Genomic DNA, 23,472 nt, shown 5'->3' with positions numbered 1-23,472 from the left:
AAATGCACCAAACAGCTGGATCTTGTTTTTGGAAAGAAGGGAAGGAAGAGTGCTCTCCTCGCTCTATTAATACACAGCTCAAGCTCAGGAGAGCTGGTCCTGCTCTGGTGTACACACTCCAGGAAGGTTACAAAAAGGTTGAGTGAAAAAAGTGAAACACCCTCCCCACAGCTTCAGAGCCTCACCTCGGCCACAGCCGTATAGACCTGCAGAATCTGCTCATGGCCTTTGACCTGGCGCACGCTGATTTTGCAGGAGAGCTGGGCGGTGACAGGGCTGTATCTCTCCAGAGAGAAGGCACAGTACAGGGGCTGCTGGTTGCTGCACCACACTTGGGGGAAGGAGAATTCCTGAGGAGGGAAAAGAGAGAGAATAGATCAGCGACATCACACTCAATGGTCAATATGACCTAACCCAAATTATACATTATGTTAATATAAAACCAAGTGATATTGTATAGTTGATGAAGTGTACAAATATAAACAGTTGTAATTTATCTCTCCTGTTTATCCAATTCAGGGTCACAAAGGAGCTGGAGCCTATTCCAGCTACCATAGGGCGAGAGGTAGGGTACACCCTCACTATTCTATTGCAGGGCTAACACATAGAGACAGACAACCATTCACACCTTTGGGTAATTTAAAATCACCAGTTAACCTAACCTTTGGACTGTAGGAGTACCTGTATGTGTGTGTGTGTTATCATTCAGTCTATAAACACAACAGCTCAAAAAGTTTTGAATGAATTCTCATTAAACTTTGTAGGAGTATAGAGTGGAGGCATGTTAACAATTCATTAAAATATGGCTTACATCCACCAAGGTCATCAAGGTCAACTCAATGATTCATTGGTCTAAAATTGACAAGAAGCCTTGTAACTTAGAAACTATGATTCTTATGTTAAGTGTGCTGTGTATTGTCAACGCGTAGAACATACTGTATAAGATTGTAATACAACATGTCAGATTTAACCTCTCCTGTAAAGTCAATAGATTAATCCAGTGGTTCCCAAACTTTTTTTGCTAGGCCCCCTTTGTTTTACAAGAAAATTTTTCTCGCCCCTCTACCACGCAAACGCATCCTCCCACCACACACACCCATATTTTGTTTTCAAACTTCAATGCGGTTCATTTCCCACCTCAAACATTTAGTAAACAATTAAGCAAATACAAGTAAACTGCAATAAAATCAGGTAGTAATAAAATAAACTACTAACTCTTTAAGCTACGTCCAAACCTACACGGGTATTTTTGAAAATGCAGCTGTTTCAATGCGTTTGGGCCTTTCGTCCACACGTAAACAGCGTTTCAAATCAACGAATATGGAGATTTTGTAAAACTCCTTTTTTGCGTTTACGTGTGGACGAGGAATACAGTTCGTCAAACAATGTCAAGGTATGTGCCTTTTTTCACATCACGCTGTGCGCCACGTTATTGTTTACATGAGATTAATTGCAGAATGTCAGATAGAGGCAAAATACTGTTAATCTGACTATCTGCAGGTTTTACAGGCTACAAACACAGTTACTATCCTTCCATTTAGAAAGGCAGCGGCGTCACGGTGTGATTATTTTACGTGTAGTTGTTTTTTTCCTGGGTAATAATATTCAACATTGCTATCAATACATTTTTCAAAAAATGCCTCTCTGTGCAAAATGGGTTCAAAAACATAAACAACTGTGGGATACTGTTTGTCCGTGATTTGGACAGGGGGACCAAATCGTGGCGGGATCAGCCTGATGTTATTTGTATCCCACTGTAACTTTACTGTATAAAGAGCTAACATCTCCAAAATGTCAGGAGTAGTTAGTCATTACAAAAAGTGTTTGTTAACTAAAAATCTAGAATGTGGGATATTGTTTGTCCGTGATTTGGAGAGCCCAGCGTGTGCTCCCGACGCAGGGAAAACCAATCCTGCCTTGGCACTTGTGCAGGTGAAGATATGCTTCACCATATTTGGCTTGGAAGGAAGTTGGTTTGGAAACATATTTAGCGGTGCTTCATCTCCTGCTTTGCGTTTGTGTGGGCGCCCCATCAAAAACCTGTCCATAATGTTAGCAGGTTTGGGAAGAGGTTCCCACACTTTGGGAACCTCTGGATTAATCTAAAGGTCAAAGTAATAATGCTGCTATATAGAGCTATTTAAAACTCTGTTTCTCACTGCCATTGTTTGTACTGAGAACATATAGACATAAAGGGAATGATATATGGGGACTCTAAATATCATATTACTTTATTATGGCTTTGTTATGTACATTACAATAACAGGTTATAACAGTTAGAATACACATCAATGCATAAGTACATGTTTTTGAAAAAATTAAATGAACTGTGTAAAAAAAAATTATTTATTGCTAAAGATTTAAATGATTTACTAAACAATAAAATGGATGCAATACATAAAGCATATTCATAAAAAAATAAAGTATATTAAAATTGGCTTCAACAGGGTAAATAGGAAAAGCCTTTGCACTTGTTTTTACTGCACTAGAAATGTCTTAAAGTGCATAAAAACCAATGTTATTCCCTTAAAAGTAAATACTTCCCAGAGAGTGAGTGGCCTTGACGGGGATTTGTGCTTTTGGAGTGTTTCGTGTTATAAAAGATTTTTGCCATTTTACCTTTTGTTTAAGTGTATCAGCAACAGGAAATCACAGTAACCACAGCGCCACTTGCTGGTAAAGGTGAGAATGAATAGGAGATTTGTACGAGCAACAGAAAGGCCAGTTTTTGGGGACAATGGATTATAATCAATTTTATATTTGATTCTCTGATATGACTTGTGTTCAACTTTTGTCTCTGCAGCTGTTTTTTTTTTTAATTTTAAAAAAAGATTTGTTGAACTACATGCATGAACAGGCGACATGAATGAATGTTGTAGTAAACAAGGTGATTCCACCACCACTGCAGAGTGCAGCTCGAATTGAAAGCTTTTGCTTGCTGAGCTCACTATTTAGCAGGTTACCATGCACCAAAAGTGTTGTCATGCCCGCTCATGTGTGGTTTGCTTTGGTGTTGTGTTGGCTTGTCATTCACCTCCTGTCAAGCATAATGTGGCCAGTGAGGTTGGGCTGGGAGCTCTACAGCCATTTGTATTTGCATTTATATTTTTGCACAACTTGCATAAGCAACACATAGGATTACATCAGGGATTGGCTCTTCTTGACCCCCTTCTTGTTTTCAGTGGTGTTGGACAGGCTGATGAGGTCAGGCAGGAGTCTTTTTGAACTATGATGTTTGCAGATGACATTGTGATCTGTAGTGAAAGTAGGGAGCAGGTGGAAGAGTGAAGAGAGTGTTTGCATCCAAAAAACTCCCCAAGAAGAAGATCACAATAAAGAGTGTCCCAGCATTTTATTTGTTTTTATCGTGGCTGACACTGTGTATAAAGCACCCGGACACTACCACATGGTAATTAACACATAATGCACCACCCACAAGTGTGACTGTTGGCAATGATGCTGGTCACTTTTGTGGGCTATGTTGAAGAGTCGACAAAGATTCAACACAGAACTCTAATTGAGTCATAAGGTGGTAGTGAGTGCTACTATAATGCAGGGTTTGGAGACTGTGACACAAGCAAAAAGCCAAGCGCTGAAGGCGTTAAGATTTTTGTTTTCCGTGGTTTAGAGACAAAGTTAGAGAGGCAAGGTTGAGATAGTTTGCACATGTACAGAAGAAGGATGTTAAATATGGAGCTTCCAGGGAAAGACAAGGAGCACAGAGAGGATTCACAGCCATGTAGAGGGTTGGTATGACACTCCAGAATTAAGCATGTTGATTCAGACTTTGTGTGGTAGGAATAAACCATTATTTTTGTGTTTTCCAGAGGAACTAGATTGTATCTCAAAGTTGTGATTACACGCTGAACTGTGAAAATTAACTGTTGCTGATTTCTTGATATGTGCTAAACTGATTTGAGTACTGACTGAATTAAATTTTCTTTTCTGTTGAATCAAATGCAGATGAAGTATTTGTGAAATTCCTGAATTGTCTGTGTCAAAGGTCACGGAGATGAAAGTCTGAACTGCACTTTAAAAAACAAGATACTAGAACTGAATAGACTCTGAAAGCTGGAACGACAGCTACAAAAACCTGGGTTATAATTAAACCACTACTTACTAACTTGAAAAGTTGTACTTTATCTTTTCATTCTTTAAACTGTTTTTAGGGATTTGCATGCACGATTGGAATGCATTCTTCCACTTCTCATTTGCTCTCACAAACCTTGACTCTGGTCGGAGAGATCTGTAAAACACTTTCAGTGCCACATCGAAATGAGATGATTTGGGGCACTGTTCTACACGTGGCCACACCATCACATACACAGCCACTTACATGAGGCAGGATAAAAGGTAAGAGTGGGCTTTGAAGTTTCAGTGATTCCAGGGTTTGATGTATTTATGCATGGAAATAACAACTGTTAAAGAGACAAAGAAGTAGTCATGATAAGATTTGCAAATAGAGCCTGAATCCCAGCAGAGTTACTCTGATAACAGAAGCAGCTGTGCTGTAAGCAGTCTACTGTACGGACGAATTAGGTGCAGACGAAGAAGTTTGCCTTTGATGTATAATTAATTTCAGTGGAGGAGGCACATCTTTGAGGAAATGTCCTTGACCTCTGTTCAACTCCATCTCGGCCATATCTGCATCTTGCAAAGTGACCTGTCTGTGTGGCAGACTTAGCACATGTGGCTTTGATCTGGGCTGCCCAGTGAGGCTCACGACAGAAGATAATGGAATCTGGAAGCATAGGCGAACAGGATGGGGGGGGGGTGATGGACGTAGAAAAGCTGGGATGCTCTTTAGCTGACTTGATGTATGGCTCGATGCTCTGCTATTATTCTGCACCTGCTCGGGCGAAGCAGGTTGGCGCTGCCTGCCGTCCTGAGGCCTTCATAAATAAGGCGGTGCAGAGAGTAGGTGTCTTTGAAGCGCTTTCACCCTGTATTTACATCTTTAAGTCACAGCGGTGTTACAGTGAGGACAACAGGTACACAAACAGAGGCCACTGATCTAATACAGTTTGCTCTTAATGGCCCTGAAAGCAAAGCAAACACAGAGCTATTAATCACTGCTCACATCCTTCTTCATGGTCCATGTGTGAAAGAGAGAGAGTGGGTGCCTGTAAGCCACTTTACAGCAGAAGTCACACTAAAAGAGCAGTTTAAAAGACAAAATGGTGCAGAAAGACCAAAAACAAACGTAATTGGAACGTTATAGAGCCTAAATTAATAATTTTCTGCTGTGAGTGTCTTATTATATATGGGGGCATAGCTTAAAGAGGGCCTTGGGTTTGCACCAACCCTCTGAGGGCCCATCAAAATTGTGCTGTCATGTCAATGCAACCATATCACAGTACTGTCAGTAGCTTCCCCATTTTCCAAGGGTTCCCCACAACACATAGACCCACATGTTTGATATGGCACTGATTTTTATACCAAGTTTTCAGTCCTGACCCTATCCTCCCATTAATTATTTTTGTTGTTAATACATGAGCATATCATGGTTTACCTTCCTTTATGAATCTAATAATGACTAATTAAAAAATAGCAACATGAACCTTACTTTTAATATGACATTATCAAGATCAAGATTGTTTTTCCCATGGACTTTTCTTTTTTATTCCCTTTGTTCGCCATCAAAAAGAATACAGATTTCAGGCACTTCCATTTGGACTGTCAGCACTGTGGGTGGACCTTAAGGGTCCAGGGACATAATAAAAGGCAGCTGTGGCTCCTCAGCTGAATTTTACCGACATCCTTTTACAACTAGGTGAAAGCCTTTAACACACATTAGCAACACTTCTCAGTAGTAACAACCAAGCTTATTATTCAGGCAGTGACAGCTTAGTGCATCTGCACCAAAACAATGGAACTAAGGACACCGACCCCACCAGGGCTCAGCAGCTGATGGTGATGTACATTTCACACAATGACTGCAGAGAGCAGGTCATCTACTAATTGAAAGGTTGGTCGTTCGATCCCTGGATGTAGGGAAACGTGCTTGTATGAATGGGCATGAATGGGGGAATGAGACATGTTGTGTAAAATGCTTTGAGTAAAGAATCAGTCCATTTACCATTTACTTCACATTGGCCATGCAGGTCAAATCCAGGAACTACAAAGAGGTTGTGCAGCTAGTTTTAAAGCATGATATCACTTGAAAAAATTTTAATTGTCTGAATTTCTCTCTAAGGTCACAAAGATGTAAAAATATGCTTTACCTAGGACTGATGTATGTATTATAGATCAGAACACCTAAACTGATTAGACAAGAAAGAGATTAGCTGAGCTGCAGCCTAAGCCAGGCTGAACACAAAGAAAACTTAACAGGCTGTTCACATAAACCAAAATCTGAAAGGTTTGTTTGGACCTGACTGGCAAAATGTCAAAAGGACTGCAGGATGTCTTCAGTTCCCTATGATTTATAAATGAAAGCATTTTATATTCAGATGTTTCTTACTTACAAATTAGGAAAATTATACAAATCCATTATGTCTAATGGATTCCATACTCAGAGAAATAGATGAAAATGATTATACAGTAGAATTATTTCCCCTATAACAATATCTCTCTAAAATAAATGAGCTCACACTGAAACCCAAATGGCAACCAATAAAAAGCAGAACATCACAATCATTTAATAACATTTAAAAATGTAGCCTTGACAACTTATGGGGAGGTAAGAAAATAATAAACCTTATTTCACTAAAATTGTGCAATGTATTATTGTGTATAAATATTACTGGAGTAATGAGTCAGTTGTCTGCTTAGGTATTAAATGTCATTTTGTTTATAACAAAAAAAGAAAGATTCCCTTTTTTAAGCATAAAAAAGTTTATTTTGATTAATTTGAACTATTTTGTGGCGAAAGTAACAGTCAATATGAATTTCTTTGTTCCCTTATATTTAAATGTAGATGTATTTTTACATGACAGTCATATCAAAATGTGTTTACAAATGTTCATTTTTATTAGTTTTAATTTTTATTTGGACCAAATATCAGTCTAATCCTGGATGGCCATGAGCCGATTATAGATGATTTGTCAGCTCATTGACTGTTGTCTACTACACCTAACACCTATGTAGGGTCCTCTTTATTTTCATTCTAGCAGACCATTTTTTGTTTCAAAAATCTGTTTTATTGTTTTGTTCAGTTGTTTTTTCTATAATGTAGAAAATAACCATTTTATTTTTTTAATTACCTTCAAGTTATAACAGCAAAGCTGTGACACCAACAGTGAATCAGCTGATGGTACCAAAAATTGGAGTGTGCAAACTGATACTGTCTTTGTGAGTAAAAGTGGGTAACCAATAAGTATAAAGAAATATTCTATACAAAAAGAAAAGATAAGCTAATTCTGACAGCTAAGTAACAATTACTTGCTGCTGCCTGAAGTAATGTCAAGTAGTGAGAAATGCTGCTTGTGTTAAAACATTTTTTAAAAAGAAACAACAAAATTGAAATAATATTCACAGATAATATTTAAGTAATCTCAAAAGGCGATTTAAATTTACACACAAAATGTCATAATGTCATCTACATAAAAGTTCTTTTTCATAACGTCAGCTTAAAAAATTTAAACGAGGCCATAATATGGACCTCGTATATACTGTTGATCTTAATTAAATGTTAAGTGCTAATGTTACTAATGTTAATGAAAAGTGAACGACAATAAAGTTCCCTCAATAAGCATCTTACAACGTGGTTACCAGATCCAACAGTACAGTAATTAAAGCCAACTAGATAATCCCTAAAATTCATTAACAGGAAAACCAGGTATAAACACTCCTCAGACTGCTGCTTAATAAATCAACCCTGGGAGGAGCAGAATTTGCAGAAACACCGCACTAATTAGCTCGAGGGAACAAACTTGCAAATTACCACTTACATACAGTATATGTTTTCAGTTCATGTTTTGTCACTTCCTGCTGTGGTTACCTGACATGTGGTAAAGGGTTTGATGCTCCATAGAAACTGGGGAACATCCTGGATGGACACCTGCAGGCTGAAGGTGTTCGCTCGGAAAGGCAACATCTTTGGCTCCTCGAGGAGCTGACCGCCTCTGGTCTTCTCTGCAGCCACCACTCCCTGAGGTGGAAAGGAAAGGGAAGAACAGCAGGACAGGCAGAAGATGAGAGAAAAAAGCAGGTTGGAAAGGTCATAACCCAGAAAAAGGGAAAGGGCGGTCAAGGGATGAAAGTAAAGGAAGGTAAAGCAAAGATTAAAAGAAAGGATAGAAAATGACAAAGGCAGAAAGGAAAGCAAAGGTAAAGATGAGAGGTAAAAAGAAAAGGAAAGGAAATGAAAAAAGAAAGCACAAGAGAAGAAAAGAAATATATGGAAACGAATGAGAAAAGGAAGACGAGAGCATGGAGGGAGGAAAGTGAGAGTCAGAAAAACAAGAAAAAGATGAGAAGAAAAAGAATCAGAAATGAGATTACTGCTAGAGAAAAATCAAGAACACAGTGTCCTCCTTCCTTTTTGAATGTACACTACCTTTGCATATCAGCAGAAACACCTGTTGCTAATCCTTTCCTCTGTCACATCCGCTAATTGACTCATCTCAAATATTAGCACAGAGGCAGGCTGCCAGCGACTGACGTCAAGTCTCAACTGAACAAATCTTACAAGTCACACTCTCACATTAGCATCACGTTTGCAGGCTCGATGTGACAGCTTGAAGCTTGAATTTAATGCTGGGGGGGGGACTTGTATGAACTCGGCAGAGGATGGGTACGTGTTTGGCGGGAGGAGGGGTGCAAAGGTCTATTGCCCAAATTGGATTTGTGATGATGAGGGAGCACTTTGATTGTCACTTGCAGGTATTCATCTGTCATCATCGTTCAGTGTGGCAGTGGGATGGTTTGGCGTCTGGCACGTCTGTCCTCGGCCACCTCAATCACAAAAGTAAAAAGGACGAGAACAGAGCTGTGACTAATGTCAGGTTTCACTGATTGATTCTGACTGAGTGTCCTTATGTGAAAGGAGTTATCTGTGCATATATGTGTGTGTGTGTGTGTGTTTGCATGTGTGCTTGCAGAAAAGCATGCTCGGGGCACGTGGCACACTGTGAATGCTGTTGGTGTGAAAACAAATCAGCTGTTGGCAAAATGCAGATAGGATAGAATATGGTGCCACTCCTTTGCCATCTGTCTTTGTTCTTACTCTGTTGGCCTGAGACTAACCCGATCACGCTGGATTTTAGTTGGTTTTCCCCTGTCGCAGCGGGCTAGCTATGATCTGTGGTAACATCCCCACTTTTGAACTGATGTGAAGCTGTCAAGATGCTGTGATTGAAGCCGTCTGTAGACGCTTCCTGATCTGCTGTTTGACACATCACACACCATTGATGTGTCTCAGATCATGTCTTGCACCTAAGGAAATGTCGCAATACCAGTCAAGAATATTAAAGCCTTCCAGAAGAATAAAGTATCAAAGTGGAAGGAGGAATTCAAAACATTCAAAGACATTTAGCCCTCATCCTACTGACTGAGGTCCACGGAGACCCCAGAGGTATATGTTTTGCAGTATCTCTTAGACGTCTTTTTTATTATTTCAACTTTTTTAATGGTTTTGTCAATCAATTCATTTCGAATGATGCCACATCACTGTTTTCTAGTTATGTTTTAATTACTGCTTTGCAAAAATACAAATGCTTTGGAGTCCCAGGGAGACCCCTGTCAAAAGCATCCAATTAAGCAAACTCAGATGCTGTCGGTGCATTTATCCTCTGGGTGGGCAACTTCCCAGGCTGAAAGCTATCAGAATTGTCTGATCTACTTGAGAGGGCATAAAAATCAGAGCCATTACAGACACATTGCAAGCCTTAATCCAAGTAACAATGACCCTCCTGGGAGTGAGAAAAGCTCCACCTGCTCATATGACTGTCCAATGCTTAGCTGAAAAATCTACTCCAAAAAGGTGTTACCTTTGCTCCTGAAACAGATATACAAGAACCTAGCAACTGTTTGGTCTCCCATATGCTGATGTGGATGAGAAAGGATGAAACGATGCGAGAATCTGTGTGCATTAACTGACTGCAATGTGTGTTTAACTAGTTGTTTTCAGTTTCTAGACCCCGTACAATCATAAGAGATCTCATTTTGCACTGCCAAGCATAAGTTAGGCTCTGTCTTGGTTAGTGTTTCTCTCTACCACAGCTGCCTTTTGTCATCAATTCTGTTCAAAATCTCTATGGGCAGAATTTCTAGCAGCAACGAAGGTGTGGAGGGTGTTAAGTTTGGTGCTCTCAGGATGTTGTCTGCTTTTTGCCGATAATGTACTTATATTCACCTGGGGCATTTTGCAGTCAGATGTCATGTGAATTGGAGTAATTAGCACCTCCAAGTCTGAAGCCATGGTCCTAAGCCAGAAAAGGGCTCACTCTGGGCTCTGAAGCAAATCTGGAAACTGGAAAGTGATCCAAATGAGCTTCCTCTGAACGGTAGGGTAAGCTCAGTCATTTGGGAGGAGCTCAGACTAGAGCTGCTACTCCTCCACAAAAGTAACCAATTAAGATTGTCTGGGCAACGGACCAGAATTTATCCTGGGCACCTCCTAGGTGAGGTTTTTTATCACTGGTCTGGCTGGTTGTGTTTATTTCAATTATTTTTTATCTGGGTCAAAATGACCCCAACAGAAAATTCTCAAATGAAAAATTAATTCATTAAGTTGTCACGGTTCTGGGTCGACCCAGTGCATCTAGATTTCTGGACTTTATAGTGTTTGAAAAATTCTGTTGATTCTTGGATTCATTTACCTTAAGGTGAATGTTTGTTTAGGTGATGTTTAGGTGAGCCCCCAGTTTTTAGTTATCTTTAGTTTTTCCTCCCTTCATGTCTAACCTTCTGTGAGTCAGTCTTGCTTTTATGTCTGTTCCCCTTTTTTATGTCCAGTCTGTCTCTGTCTGTCTCACTCTTTCAGCTCAGTCATGTCCCTGTCTGGTCTGTGTTCTCCCCAGCCTGTCGTGTCTCCATGTCTGTTTATCCCCATTACCAGTGTCTACTTCACTTGTCTTAATCTGGGTCTTGCCCCTTTGTGTCTGTGTGTCCTCCCCAGCATCCCCTGTGTGTAGTCAGTTGTCTGGTTGCAGCGTTTGTGAACAGCAGTTTTCAGATCTTGCCACAGATTCTCGATTGGATTTAGATCTGGACTTTGACTGGGCCATTCGAACACATGGATATGTTTTGTTTTAAACCGTTCCATTGTTGCCCTGGCTTTATGTTTAGGGTCGTTGTCCTGCTGGAAGGTGAACCTCCGCCCCAGTCTCAAGTCTTTTGCAGACTCCAAGAAGTTTTCTTCCAGGATTGCCCTGTATTTGGCTCCATCCATCTTTTCATCAACTCTGACCAGCTTCCCTGTCCCTGCTGAAGAGAAGCACCCCCAGAGCATGATGCTGCCACCACCATATTTGACAGTGGGGATGGTGTGTTCAGAGTGATGTGCAGTGTTAGTTTTCCACCACACATAGCGTTTTGCATTTTGGCCAAAAAGTTCCATTTTGGTCTCATCTGACCAGAGCACCTTCTTCCACATGTTTGCTGTGTCCCCCACATGGCTTGTGGCAAACTGCAAACGGGACTTCTTATGGTTTTCTGTTAACAATGTCTTTCTTCTTGCCACTCTTCCATAAAGGCCAACCTTGAGCAGTGCACGACTAATAGTTGTCCTATGGACAGATTCACCATGGGCCTCTTGGCTGCATTTCTGATCAGCGCTCTCCTTGTTCGGCCTGTGAGTTTAGGTGGACGGCCTTGTCTTGGTAGGTTTACAGTTGTGCCATACTCCTTCCATTTCTGAATGATCACTTGAAAAGTGCTCCATGGGATGTTCAAGGCTTGGGAAATCTTTTTGTAGCCTAAGCCTGCTTTAAATTTCTCAATAACTTTATCCCTGACCTGTCTGGTGTGTTCTTTGGACTTCATGGTGTTGTTGCTCCCAATATTCTCTTAGACAACCTCTGAGGCCGTCACAGAGCAGCTGTATGTGTACTGACATTAGATTAAACACAGGTGCACTCTATTTAGTCATTAGCACTCATCAGGCAATGTCTATGGGCAACTGACTGCACTCAGACCAAAGGGGGCTCAATAATTACGCACACCCCACTTTGCAGTTATTTATTTGTAAAAAATGTTTGGAATCATGTATGATTTTCGTTCCACTTCTCACCTGTGCACCACTTTGTATTGGTCTTTCACGTGGAATTCCACTAAAATCAATTCATGTTCGTGGCTGTAATGTACGGAGCCCCGCAGGGGACATGGGAGAAAAAAAATTAAGACAGACTTTTGCGAGATCTCGCAAAACAAACTTGCAAAAGTTTTGCGAGTTTCATACATCTCCGAAAACGTCGGAGCACTTTTACAAATATGTGATGTCTTGTAAACCGAGCAGATATCTGACGTTTACACAACTACATTCACACCTCAAAATATCTTAAAAGTGTATTTTGTGACCCAGAAAGAGTAATATTACAACTAAGTAGCTGCTGCCATTGTTGGGAGACTTTTGCGAGATCCCGAATTTGTTTTGCGAGATCCCGAGTTAGTTTTGCGAAATCTCGCAAGTCTGTCTTAATTTTTTTTCCGCCCATGTCCCCTGCGGGGCTCCGTAGTAATGTGACAAAATGTGGAAAAGTTCAAGGGGGCTGAATACTTTTGCAAGCCACTGTATGTATTGTCCCAATCTCCCCTTATCCTGTGCCGGAAAGTCAGTTCTTCCACCATGTGTTTTGCTCATGTTTCATATTACAGTTTAGTTTTCTGTTAGCAAAAGTCTTAGTCTCCTTTTGCCTTTTGTTTTCTGTTTTTGTATGAATTCATTGAGCCTTAGTAAGCAGCTCACTTAAAATTAGTCTAGTCTCCAAGCGTCTGCATTTGGGTCCTCTCTCCAAAACGTAATCAGCGTCAAACAGATCGTGAAACAAGCAGGTTAGATTATTGCATCACTCTATTTGCAAGACTCCCTAAATCATCAGTAAAAAGTGGAAATTCAACCACATTACCCCAGTATTTAAATTACTTCACTGACTCCCACTACAATGCAGAATTACCTTTAAAATGATTTTAATAGTTATGGTTTGCTCCCCCCCCCCAGTACGTCTCTGACTTGCTCACTGTCAGACCTCTCAGGTCATCAGGTACAGATCTTTTAACTGTTCCCAGAATCAGATCTACGTGTATTTAAGGCACTTTCAGTTATTGTGGTCTTGTTCTTTGGAACAAGCTGCCTGCTGACCATAGATCAATTACATCTGTGTGTACATTTAAAAACAGACTAAAAATCGTTCTGGTCACACACTTACACTCAGTAGTTGTTTTTTGTTTTACTGTAAACCCTCACTGTTTTTTAATGTCTAAATTTTCTGTTTTAAGCTTTTTGAGTTTTCATGTAATGAAATGTGCTATATAAATAAAATTGTCATTGTCAATAATTACATAACTAATAATTCTTGAAGTACAAGTGAGTTTTGCTAGGATTATTTTGCTACTATGATTGCATCTTACAGTAAATAATGCTTGGGGTCCCCAGGATCCCCTGTCATTAGTCCATTTATATATAGTCCATATAAATGTAGTGGTATGATGAGCATTAGAGTGAATTTCTCCAAGGACATTGTTGAATGACAGATTGATTAAACCAATAACACAAAAGATGAGTATGTATAAGTGCAACAAGCCTTTACAGATGACAGCGGAAAGAGAAGGAAAGAGACTTGACTAAGACTTCCAAGCTTCATTTAAGGTAAAAAAAAAAAAAAAATTACAGAACTTAAAATTCTACAGGGTCAATGCCATGATTCTGTCTGATAGCAGACTAGTCTTCCAGCTGCATAATTTTCTCAAGTACGGCTGCAACAATCAGGAAATATAAAATGTGAATAATTTTAATGATGTGAAATTTCTAAGACTATACAACATTTTTTTAAGATAGGAGCAACTATTTTCAACATAAAGTGGAGTAATGAGAGAAGTTAGACTTCTTATGAGAGTTTCGTAAACCAAGATTATCTTTTCTTTGTCTGTCTGTCATGCGTTCACATTAGCACATTTATATCAGCTCAGTGTGAGAGTCTTAACTGTAGGGCCATTTTACTTACCTTCACTGTTTGGAGGTTAGAGTGTTGTATAGCAACTAAACCCCAGCTGCAAACTCATCACCTTTCAGAGGTATGCATTTTTTTTAAAAATCTTACCCACATAAACTGTGGATGAAAATTTAATTCAAGGGTGAAAATCTGGTGCTTTGCACCGCGGTCTAATTAAGGGATTAATTAATGGCCTATTCATTATACTTTGTGAATGTATAATCATGTTTTTACTGCTCAAAAACAATAAACAAATAGGATTTAGTCTCTCTATTTTTTGGACTTGGTCTGTTTTCCTTTAGCCGGCAAAATAACATTTCAAACATGCTTAGTGCAATTTGAAACACATCAATTTGTCAACTGTAACTCCTCCTCCTCATAGCAGATGGCAAATAATATTGTTTGCAATGTGGGTGAAATAGGCTCTGGGTATGTGCTTAAGACACGTCACGTTTTGTTACCTTTCCTGATGTGCTGTTAAAACACTCACATTATGCTTCTGAATGAAGTGACGGAAGGTCACAAGGATCTATTGTGATAAAAAGCATTGGATTAATTTTTAGAAGTTATTTCTATCTGATGTTAAAATTCAGGAGTGATTCTCTGCCAAGGCTAAAGACTAAAGGTTGAGGTGAAAAGTATTTTCTAGGAGCATTTTCATTGCTAGGAAAGGTCTGCCAGCAGAATACTAATGTAGGTGGTATTTTCAGGTAGCAAGTTTTATCCACCTTCTCTCCAACATGACTAAATGCTGTGGCCTTGGACATGGACTTACTTTTGGTGGAGGGGGTTGCTCATTCCTAAGGAACAAGACACTCTCTTTTTGCCTTTGTTGTTACAAGTTGGTGATATAAGACTTGTTAATGGCTAAATTCAAAATTAGGTGGTTTTTAAAGGGTCAGTGATGCTGAAGATTGAGAAAACAAAAAAAGTAACATGTCTTCCAAATACTTATTTTCTGTGTATAAGAGCTAATAGAGTTATGCACTGATGGACCACAAAAATAAAACCATGGTGGTAAAATGAACATCATCTGCTTGGGAATCTTGGGTCATGGCATTCATGTGGAGGTTGCTTTAAAATACACCACACACCCTAAACACTGATGGAGACCAATCACACCCTAGAGCTGCAACAGCGCTGCCCGATAGCCGGATAATGTGCATGCCACACTGCAAAATCTGCTTAGGAAGAGAGAAACATGAAGAAGACCCCAAGGCAACTTCCCATACATCATGCACCCACTGAATGCTGAGACACAGCTCCAAAAGATTCCAAGTATCTTTTAGAGCTGTCATCATCTACCAATTTACTGGTGCCGTGATGTAGTTTTTGTATTTATTTAGCACCAAGTGTGAATGTGGGCATCTTCATGTGTAAACCACTGTATGTAACAAAGGTCTTAGAAGAGATGCAAAACATAAAGAATGACATTGCATGTTTGTTTTTTCCATTTGTTTTTTTCATATTTCTTTTCATACGTTGTGCTGCGTCAAAGAAAACAGAATCCTGCAATTTTTCTTTTTCTGTTTTTTGTTTTCAACTAGAAAAAAGAAAAGAAAAATAGCTCTGTCACACAAGTGTTTGTGTTGCATGAGGCTTCCTGTTGATCCAGAATCCCGGTCTGTGATTGACTTTGTGCTGGAGCATGGGAAACACACAGCAGAGATGTGGTGCTAACAAACAGGAGCCCAGGGGACATGCTAAAGTCTGGCATCTGCTCGGCAGGCTGGGAATTCATAAACCAAATCCAGAATGCATTTTAAAGCCAGCTGCCGCTGATGTTGGCAGCATGGCAGAAGGTTGGTCAGGAGGTAGTCAGTCACGAAGCTCGCTATGCTCTGTTCAGCTCTGTCTTCCTTTACTCAAGCTCTCTCAGGAGGATGGAGAACTTGATTTCCCTCATGTTCACTGATGAAATTTCAATGATTAAAACCCTATAGGTTGCTGAAGGATAATCAAATCAAATGAGATTTTTAGAAAAGAATGATTGGTGAACGTTTGAATGGGAGCGATTACAGTACGGCACACTATGTCTGACTCTATTAAAAGAACAAGAAGAGCATCCATCAAGTTGCTACAGAGTGTTTAAAACACTGCTGTATTGTTTCTCTGTGGTAATGAATGTGCAATCACTCGTATCTGAAAGTGCACACGTTGCGGTCCCTGCTGCCTCAGAGAGCGCAGGCAACAACCACACACAAGATGCTCATTGTGAATGTGGGCCACGGCCTACAGTGCAATCTGCACTCTCCTTGCAGAGTGGAAAATATTAATATAAGAAACAAACCTGCATGAATGTACTGGGTTTACATATAGAAATGAGCAATATGTGTAATAAACCCTTCATTGGTGGAGTTGTAAGTATGTCTTGTAAATGTATTTCCGTAAGATGCTGGCATTGCAGCTACGACCCATTTCAAATGTTCCATATATAAACATTTTACCTGACACATTCTTTTTGTACATTAAAAAATAAAATAACCTCCAATAAATGAGAGATCAAATAAAACCGGGAACTACCTCAAAGCATAGGGGAGTGCAGCCATACATCCAAAGGTTCCACTTTAGCAGCTGTTTTTAAATACACCAGTCCAGCACTAAATTAGTTTTGCCCTGGGAATTAGCAGTTTATAATGTCAGGTTTAGTGCAAGGAAGCTAAACCCTAGTCAGGCCTTTATTACTGGCCTCTTGCAGATAAATTAGACCCTGGACAGCACATGGAAAGCACAATCATAGCTCAACCATGAACAAAAAGGGCGCACCTGAAAGGCATGTGGCGTGTCGTCCACACAGTACACCCGCAAGGTGTAGCTCATGGAGCCAACCTCCATGGTTCCGAACACAGCCAGCTTCAGCCTCTTGATGGCAGCCTGCGTCAGGGGCTCACCCACGAGGGCGTAAGAACCTGGCTGGTCCAGCAGCAAGTGGCAGCTTGTCGAGTCCATCAGGCAATAACATGAGGTGGATTCCTCCTCCACTGACATCACTTCCTGTCACAGAAAAAGAGGTGAAACACATGAAGACATTATCTTTAATCAATTCACGTATATATGTTAACAAATGTAATTCAGTCAGGAGAAGCTTTAGCCCATCAGCATTAATTTATATTTGTCAGCATGCCACTGTCCAGCGTTTATTCTATAGAATAAAGGTGATGAGAGGATAGCTTTTTACACTTCCAGTAGAAAAAACAAAGACTAATGACTGATTCAATTAGATGTGGAACTTAAGGACGAAATGGTGTGGTGGTAGATTGCAAAGAGGCTTGCAGACTAAAGCAGCTTAAAATCCTCATGTGTTTGCCTGTTGGATGTGTAGAGGAGTGTTAGGTGAGCCATCGGTTGATGTGGCTCATGAGCTTGACTTTTGTGCTCGACTTCGCCTAATTCATGTAACCCTGACCTCAAAGCATTAGATCATGGGTGTCCAACTCCAGGCCTCGAGAGTCGGTGTCCTGCAGGTTTTAGATGTCCTTGATCCATCACAGCTGATTTAAATGGCTAAATTACCTCTGCAACATTTCTTGAAGTTCTCCAGAGGCCTAATAAACTAATCATTTGATTCAGGTGTGTTGACCCAGTGTGATATCTAAAACCTACAGGACACCGGCTCTCGAGGCCTGGAGTTAGCCACCCCTGCATTAGATACTAAAATGGTGTATTTTATCATCTTTACTCATATGATTGGAGCAGAATTGGCTGAAATGATTGGCCTCCTAGGCCTCGACCTTGGGCACTAACAATGAAGGTCAAGGTCAAATTATTAGCCAACCTAGGTACTCATGTCACCCAAGCCTAGCCTAGTTTTCAAGTTTGAAGACCATCCATAAACAATTGGGGGTAATGTAGGTATGTTTTTACTGATTTTCATATTTGGTGTGACCTTGATTTTGACATTGACCTGATTTTCACCAAACACTGGTATTTACCATCACACAAAATTTGAAAATGATATGTTGTACACTGTGGACACTACACTGCTAATAAACAGACAGACAGATACTCCCTCCTTTCAGAGGGATAATAGGAATAATAGTATAGTCTTTAACAGATTTTTGTTGTTACTCATCTGATAAATGTCTTTAATGTCTTAATCTTAATGTCTAATGTCGCTCCTGAGAGTGAGATATAACACAAGAAACAATAGATGTGATCATGTAGGAAAAAGCCAGTTAATCGCAAACTGTCAGTCAGTTTTTATTATGCTGTTTTAAAATGTTTTAGGAAATACTGCATTTCTGAACAGAACTGCACTCATCAATAAATGAGAGCAAAATCTATGATACCACTGTGATCCATAGTCAAAATTATTACAAGCCTTTGACACATTGCTTTTTACACACAGATCTTCTTAAACTACCATACATAAACTCTAAGAGTAAGCATATACTTGAAAAAACAAGTTGGATTTAGGGAATCTCTTTAGGCCTAACCTGTAAACTCATTTAGCTAAAAATCTAATGTAAATATTTCATCATTTCTGTGTTGAGCTGCTCCACCACAGAGGTCCCTGCACTGGGAGAAAGGCTGTACCTCTTATTAAAACACAAAAATCAAATCCAAGAAAGTGCAGTACACATTATAGGACAGTAAACAATAAAAAAGCAGACAGAAAACAGGTTAAAAGCCAGAAAAATAAACATAAAAAAACAAAAATAAAAGAAGGAATTATCTAAAAAATTGAAAACATGCATATGAGATTACCTAAGTTCAAAATTCATGCTTTACACACTGAGCTATTTTCTGTTGATTAGAAGTGTAACAATAAATTTGGTTCAAAATGACCATGTAGCCAATGTCGTCATCACAAGATGACATGACTCAAGAATACTTGCGCAGGTCCTGTGGTTGTAAACCAAGGTCAATTTTGTATGGCTTTAAAAATAAATAAACACACCTTAAACTCAATTCTATATGCGGCAAGGATTGCAGGGAACCATGAGGTTATATTTCTCTTTTAAAAACATCTACTGTCACCTTTTCATGTTGCCCGTTGCCACAATCTTTTCATAAAGTCTCATAAACAGGTTCATATTCATTATTTTGACACATTTTCAAACTCAGTACTGTGCAGTATGTCCTCTATGCACATCATACACATACTTCCATTTGCAATTTGTATTACAAGTCATTACATACAACACAATTTGCAGTTTCTATACTATTACGGCCTTTTTTCCCCCGGGAAGTGTTTATTGCATATTTCAAGTCAATTTAGTTAACAGACACAAAAAAAGAAGAAACAAGAAAATAAACAGCTCGCAGACTGCAGGGCTCCAATTTTCACTTATTTATTGCTCCCAGAAAGTTACAGCTTTCTGGGAGCAATAAATAATTATTTGCTCATTTCTTCACACAGCACCTGTTTTGGTTTGGTTGTCACGTGATTCAATCACCTGATTAAAAGTTACAAAACTTTAGAACAGCTTCCAATAAAGGATTAGGGTTAGGCAGAATTTATCTTACACGCTTTTCGAGGCTGTTCCACTGCGATACTTATTGCAACAGAGTGAGTCGCTGAGGTAAATATTCATGCCGAGAGCTGGCGAGAGACATCTCAGTAAGAAAACTCTGCAAATGAACTTCTGTATACAGTAGAATGTATTATGGATTCTAGTCCACTGCTGCTGAATAATGATGTACGTAGGTAACATAATGCAGGTTTAAATCACAAAGCAAAAACCCACACAGGTTGTAACCAGTCTCGGGAGAGTGTACAAAAGTATTTCTGACATAACAGATGATGTTAGTACATAGCGGGACGCAAAATAGTCATCATAAACAATGCTGAGTGTTTTATTTATGAGGCAGCAACAGCAACTGGAAAGCAGTTCTATTTTCTCCAAACCTCACTCAAAGGGAACATACTTGAAGACAAACTGTGAATGGTATATGATTAGCAAAGATTTGTGCAAACCTACTCCCCAGACAAAAGGAATCAGAATAATCCAGGCAGGAGAAGGCCAAGAGCCTCAAAATTCACCTTCAGATATCGTCTTTTGATTATTTATCCAAACCATCTCACAATTATTGTCACGCAGTAAGCTGCAGCAGACAGAATCCATGAAATCCGTGTGATTAGACAGTTTAATGAGGAGCTGTGAGACCAAACAGTGTACCAAAACACAGCCTGAGGAGCACAACTTATTCCTCCTCAAATAATCAAGTTAACTGGAAACATGCCAATTAGAAGCCATGTTACCAGCAAACATGTCTTACAAAACAGCAAACCTCCACGCGTTTATTTAAACACCAGCATTAACCCTAACTACATCAGTGTACAACCTATTGGTCAATATACATGTTTTGACCTACTGTGTATGATGGTCTTGGAGCAATTTGGAAATAAACTTCTGTCTCTTTTTCACCGTGGAAACGGGAGTGTGTCTCAACACAAAGTAGTTTCACAACAGCACAGCAGCTGCTCTGTGGAGCTGCTTAATGAGAGTTCTTCTGAAATGGGCCCGATGCTGAGCATAAAATATTTGCAATGTATCCATTAATGTACTATAAAGATCAGAGGATCTCTTTGATACACAAGGGAACTTAAAGTCATGAATCTCTGGTGAGTTCAAAATGGAGATTAAGTAATGACATCCCTAGGAAGTGTAAGCCACGGTGAATTTAGAAAGACATTTTTTTAGGGTAGAGTTTGTTTTTGTTTTTTTTTTTTAGCTAAAATTAAAAGAAAAAGCAAAGGAAATCAAGATAAACTAACCAATGGACCTTCCATTTAGTAATGATGCTGAAACCTAACTAAATAGTTTTTTCTGCTTAAAATTTCTCATTTAGAGCTTTAATCTAACCATGTGCAAAAGTAAAACGTGAGTGAAAATGAAACAAAGCAGCAAGGAATGAGGAGACAAAAATCAAAGACAGGAACTAATTTATGTAAATGAAATTAAAGCGTAAAAGTGGCGTAAAAAGACAAAGACAGGAAGTACTGCACACAAAGGAAGTAAAAACAAAACGTGAAGAAGAAATGAAAACATAAAACAACAAACAACAAAGAGAACAGACACTAAACATAAACATAGATATCACAGATATGGGGAAAATGTGATCAACTCGTTTACCCTGAGCCAAGATGAACCAAAGAAACACTTTGGTCTAAAAGATCTATCATTATAAAGTCTTAACAAGATTTCTGTAGAATGAACCTCAATAAAGACGACCAACAACTGTCTCTTAGCCTGCCTGCCAATGAGCCAATCTCTTAATGCCTTTAACTCCTGTTGGAGGCTGTGACCAGCTGAGGCTGGTTGTTGTTCTTGAAACTTTAGTAGGGGACCTCACATCTGACCAGAAACCCCTTAGAATGACCAAATACTATTTTAAAATTAGTTTGATCAAAGTTTGATTTAAAATTTAAAGAAAAAATCTACTGTCGGGGCAGACCTGCTTATTATAAATATCTCTGTTGAGTTATGACTCAGAGAAACCGTGCATGTTCTAAAAGCAAACTGGTTTATCTGATTTTAAAATGCACCTAGCCTCCATGAGCTGTGAGTCACAGCCCCTGCTGTCACTGTTACTGCTGACCATGTTGTGACCAGGGCAGTTCAGCAGGCTGGAATATAATATCTGAGTTCCAGTTATTTTTTAGAACATTCCCTCTGTACTCGTTTCTTCAACTCTCCTTCATCCTGCTGAGGAGGCTCTCCACTGTTTGGGAGCCTCTATTATACAGTATCCTGAGTTGATATGCAGAACGTTTTGTAAGTGAACAAAAATGTGAAATCTCAGTTTATCTTGAGGATTTGATCTTAAGGACCTTCTCTTTTCTTGTTAAAAGATAAATGGGAATTGAGGCTCAAGCTGGATGAATGCTGGTAGAGAGACACTCTGCTCAGGGTCAGTTTCACCAGATGGTGCTCATCCAATCCCAAAATACGCTTCATAAAATTCTCCAATAGGATTCTCAACTTGGTAGTTGTCCCACCTCTACCACCCAAAGCTAATCAACAACCAAAATGGAAAATGCATAAGTAATTCTGTTACATGACTGTTCTGCACAGCTGAGGTCAATGACAGTTTCAATTGTGTGAGCTTCATTGGTTTGAGGGAGGTTTTTAAATGTTTTGGTGCAAATTTACCAAACTTTTAGAGTGTTATCCATCGTATCACTGGCTCCTATGGACAATGTGAGCATTGAAATTAAAGTTGTGGATCTTTTCAGATTGCTTAAGAACTCCTTTAGGAGATTGAACAGAATAACTGCCTGGCTGCCAAGTGGCAGGAATTGGTTCTAAAATGACTTTGTGTCCATTTGTGTCCATACAGTGAGTTACTTTTAAACTCTTTACACACCAAATTTGTGTGAATATTTTCCACTTTTCCACAATTCTTAATGAAGTGGTTCACAGTTTCACAGGACAAATTTGAAGCATTTATTTTTTTGAATCAAGCTTTATTTTTCCTGTGTATATAAACAGATCTGACCAATCAGACCACTGCATTTGACAGCAACTGCTCTTGTAACTCGAAACATACAGCGGTACTGAATATAGAATGATATGGAAATACTGCACTGACATCCTGAATTATGTACTAAAGCCATTGTGATAATTCAGCTTTTGGCTTAAACCATTAACTTCTCCCTGCTCCTGCCTTCTAATGACAGTTGGATCAACCTTAGAATTTCTTCCTTTTCCCGTTTAGAAACGTATGGATCAGCTCATCATCGCTTAATGTCAACTTTTTCCAGGATGAGGATGAATTTCTCACTAAAACGCTTTGCATCCAAACAGTTCAGAATTTTTTGCAGACAACGCGTTCAGTGCCAGGTCTGTATTCAGATTAAAAATAGTCTCCAGTTGAAGATGATTCCTACATCAGTTGCTCGTTCTCTATCCAAAAAAACAGACACCGATTTTTCTCTTGATCAAAGCTTAAATCTTTTTCGATATCTTCCTTTGACATATTCTCTGAAGTCTTTGGCATTTCCCTAATCCCGTGCTCTTTCCATGCAATCTTTGGAGTTTCTCCTGTTGAAGGTATGTTTACCAAATATCAGGCTGGCTTCGTGGTATTCGGTACCCTTATAGAAGAACGCTGCATGTCGTCCTAAGCCCTGGCATAACTTCCTGCTTAAAAGACTTAATATATTTTACCCTCGTAGGACTTAAGAATATGACCCTGAGGACATGGGTGTAGTCTGCAAGAGGGAATCTAATATGCTTTGGGTTAATTTGGCATTACATGTTGATTTTGGACTGAAATGAACAAGAACACCATCCATGTCCTTCATATGGAACAACAGAATGTGCACATGCAAACCATATTCCAAATCAGTGCATAATAAATTCTCTTGGCCAGGTCAGAGTCCAGGCTCAGATATTCTGAGGCACCGTGCTCCTCAAACAGATTTAAATGT

The 23,472-nt window shown here is 39.4% G+C and overlaps 1 protein-coding gene across 2 annotated transcripts in view; it reads right to left on the bottom strand.

Moving 5' to 3' along the window:
• The window catches only part of LOC113033469 (netrin receptor UNC5D-like), a 292,976-nt gene that overhangs the window by 12,172 nt on the left and 257,332 nt on the right, over positions 1-23,472 (bottom strand). For both annotated transcript variants that reach the window (XM_026187285.1, XM_026187286.1), the window contains 3 exons: positions 16,860-17,087; positions 7,943-8,092; positions 186-350 (listed from right to left, as the gene is read on the bottom strand). In XM_026187285.1, the coding sequence (XP_026043070.1) occupies positions 186-350; positions 7,943-8,092; positions 16,860-17,087 (543 nt within the window). The remainder of the gene's footprint in view (positions 1-185; positions 351-7,942; positions 8,093-16,859; positions 17,088-23,472) is intronic.

Source organism: Astatotilapia calliptera, chromosome 12 (genome assembly GCF_900246225.1).
Source record: "Astatotilapia calliptera chromosome 12, fAstCal1.2, whole genome shotgun sequence".
NCBI lineage: Eukaryota > Metazoa > Chordata > Actinopteri > Cichliformes > Cichlidae > Astatotilapia > Astatotilapia calliptera.
This window is presented reverse-complemented; position numbering and strand designations above follow the sequence as displayed.